General features: G+C 51.9%; 1 protein-coding gene across 1 annotated transcript; it reads right to left on the reverse strand.

Annotated features, from left to right (window-relative positions):
* Positions 1–1,181: 1,181 nt before the first annotated feature.
* On the reverse strand, positions 1,182–1,424 carry CTRU02_200120 (uncharacterized protein; the record flags this gene model as incomplete). Its single annotated transcript, XM_036723238.1, has 1 exon — positions 1,182–1,424. One exon carries the CDS (start codon positions 1,422–1,424, stop codon positions 1,182–1,184), a length of 243 nt encoding a protein of 80 aa, XP_036585027.1.
* Between the last annotated feature and the right edge of the window lie 1,807 nt (positions 1,425–3,231).

Consider the following 3,231-nt stretch of genomic DNA (forward strand, 5'->3'; position numbering starts at 1 on the left):
AAAGGAAAGAAGAAAAAAAGTCATCCTATACCCAAGGGCAATTCCCATGCCCATTCTTGCAGTCCTGATCTTGATGCCTGTCATTGCTGTCCTCGCCCCTTCCAGAGTGGCTCCTTTTTGATAGAATGATGGTACAGATCAGAGAAGAGACAATAGAAGTATCAGAGAATGAGAGAAGAAACCCCAAAGTGTGGGAAATTCTGTTGACGCGAAAGGAAAAAGACGAGAAAGAAAAGACACCAGAAAAAGCAATAACAAATCTCTCTCACCCTGTTGATCCTGCCAAACCGCCGAATGCGCAAGCATGTCTCAAATCTTCCCAAAACCTGAACGCCTGGTATTGTCCCGCCCGTCCGCCCGCCCACTTGCCAAATGCAACCAGACCCCGCCCTTAAAATACAGAAGCTGAAAAAGAAACCGTTGCCGTTTGTCTGCAGGATCGAAACATGCCGTTGCTGTTGGATACCCTTGCCAGACCAGAAGGTAAAGCCAGGAAAAACCCTTGCCCAGAGGCAGGAAAAAAAAAAATTGAGGACCCGCCGATTAGAAGTTAACAGCATCTCTTGTATGCTTTCTCTCGTCCATCCCAAACCGCCCAATGCAAAACCCAATGCCTACGCTATGCATGCTCCATGTCGGTAAAGAAAGCAGTCGTGTCAGGGCAAGAATGATATAAAAAGAAAGACCGAATAGAGCCCCGTGGTGAGAAGGAAAATGGGGGAAAATCTTGATTGTCGCGAAAGATTCGAAGTCAAAGAGCGAGACCGAGGGGAATCGTGGGCGAGGTCAAAGATGCCGTTTCTGATAGCGCGTTGATAATGATGTCAAATAGGCCGTATAAAGTTTCCGTTGCGTTTCGTTACCTCATCTCTGTCTTCGATAACTTCGTTGCTGAACTTCATGGCAGGGCGTAACGGTGGAAGTGAGTCGATTTTAAGATGAGAGGAGTGAGGAGATCGTATAGGCCATCCGCCGGATAGTCACCGCACCGCAGGAGGCGCTGAAGAAGACATCAGGCGGTCATGGCCGACAAAGAGGAGGGATAGCTGGGAGGGGCGCAGCGTCTGCGATGCCGACCTTCCTCGGAAAGAGTAGAGGTAGGCAACCCAATCGCCGAACTCAAAGAGCTCCAGCATGGGGGAACGCCATGAGCAGCAACCCGTTACCGAAGACAGGACACTTCATCGGTAGTGACGTGAGCTTCTGCTGCTTGAGTGGCTCGAGTGATAGCCAGAATCAGAGTAGGTGTGCTCTGAAGCGTATGCGCCGTGTCCCTGGGAGTGAGCGTGGCATGCGTAGCCGACCAAGATTGTGCGCTTCTGAATGCTGTGACCTGGGCGGCCATAAGAAGCGCATCTGTCAATGGCGTGCTGGTAGTAGAGGCATCTGCAGGCCGAGTAAAGCTCAACTATTTGGTAGCACATTGTGAAAGGTGTCTGAGGGTGGATTGGATAGCTCGGGTGTTGGTCGTAGTAGTCAGTGGATGAATTGGGTCCTGACAGGGTGTGATAAGATGTGTCCCTGGATGAGTCGGTCTTGTCAAAAGGCAAGGTAGGGTCTGCCGTTGGTTTTTAATAAGGGTATCAAGATGAGATGAGAGATGTGAGAGAGACTGAAAGCTGCCAGATATGCGAAGAAGCAAGGGGAATAAGGCAGGATAAGGAAATAGGAAAGGAAACTCTAGAGAGTGTACTTGTGATGACTGTACAGAAATAGACAAGGGACAAGAGAACGGAATCGAGAGAAGACATCACGGCCTTATAGGCCTGGCAGCCTGGGAGTCGTCACACTCGAAACAACCCAGAAGCGAAAGAGGTAGCTGAAGAGAAGCGTCTAAGGCAGCAGTGGGCCTGACAGTGGACGCCGGATGTCATCTGAGTGAGACCCAATGACTAAGGCTGCATCTCTCTGTGCATTAGAGGATATGCAGACAACGGACATGATGGCGCAGGGCAGGGCCAGGAAAAGATGCCTTGCACCTTCGATGATAGCCCTGTAAGGCGCGGCGCAGCAGGTGTGAGAGGAGAAAGAGAGAGAATGTGTGTGTGTGTGTGTGTGTGAGAGAGAGAGACGGAGAAAAAGGTGAGCAGCCGGGGAGGGCGTGAACGTGGGAAAAACGGGCTGGGTAGAGGGGCGTGTTGGTGCGGTAAAGTGGGTGTGGCTCAGGGTGTGTGGGTGTGTGAGAGGTGCCCTGTAGCCCTTGTAAGGTAGCGTAGGTACTGAAGGCAAGTACCTGTTCCCTACAGCATGTATGTGGTGTGGGATGCGTAGGGGGACCGGTCGGCCAAAGGAGTCATCTTCATCATCCTTCCCAATTCATCAAGCAGTCTCAAAATGGACACTGCCGAGTGTGTCCCCATACTTTGGCTTGATGAGGTGCAGCAGGGCTGATGCGCGATGGGATGAGCATGGCATGGCATGGGTGGATGGTTGTACGAAAGGCTGCTGCCATCGCGCTCATTCGATTGGCTCCGTTTCACTATGCTCTGGAAGAATCGAAGCATGTTAATTTGCGCCAAAAATCCATGGCCCTTCTTTGAAAGAAGGTTGCGCACAGAGGTAGCACCAGCAGCAGTAGTAGTGCAGCCGCGGCTGTCGCCTTGGCTTGTCACATACCTAGCCTAGGTGCCTGCCAGGTACTGCCGCTACTGTGTCGTTGTGCCGTGCCTCGAGGTGCGCTTGGAAGACGAAACAGAACGCCTGAATGTCTATTATCGGCTGGTTGCACTGGCTCCGACATGCCATCAGCAGCTGGCAGGGTACAGACCCAAGATAGCTCCATGTCTTGGACGGCAGGGCTGACTCTGCATCAAGGCACCAAAACAAGACACACCAGGTCTTGTCTTGCTTGCGCTTATTAGCGACCCCTGATGCCTGATAGTCCTACGTCGCCTGGTGCAGCAGCCGCTTGGGGTACACAGAAATTAGTCCTTGGAGCACCCGAGTCTATGTAGGAGCATTAAGGTGCGATGCCTCGTTCACCAGTTGCCCTGACTGGAGTCCCTGACGGTGATCCGCAGCCTGACCTTCTGACACTAAGTGGTGTCTTTTCAATGAGAGTTTCGTTGATATCCACTACTGAACGATAGTCTGCATACAGTCGACTGGGATTGGCGTACGGCTGGAATTGCTAAATGAGGGTATGCTGGCCAGAAGTTCGCGAACTGGTCCATAGAGAGCGCACGAATTCAGACGTCTTTCACTACAGAACCCTGTCGACCCGACGAAGTG

Source organism: Colletotrichum truncatum (genome assembly GCF_014235925.2).
Source record: "Colletotrichum truncatum strain CMES1059 chromosome Unknown Contig_0001, whole genome shotgun sequence".
NCBI lineage: Eukaryota > Fungi > Ascomycota > Sordariomycetes > Glomerellales > Glomerellaceae > Colletotrichum > Colletotrichum truncatum.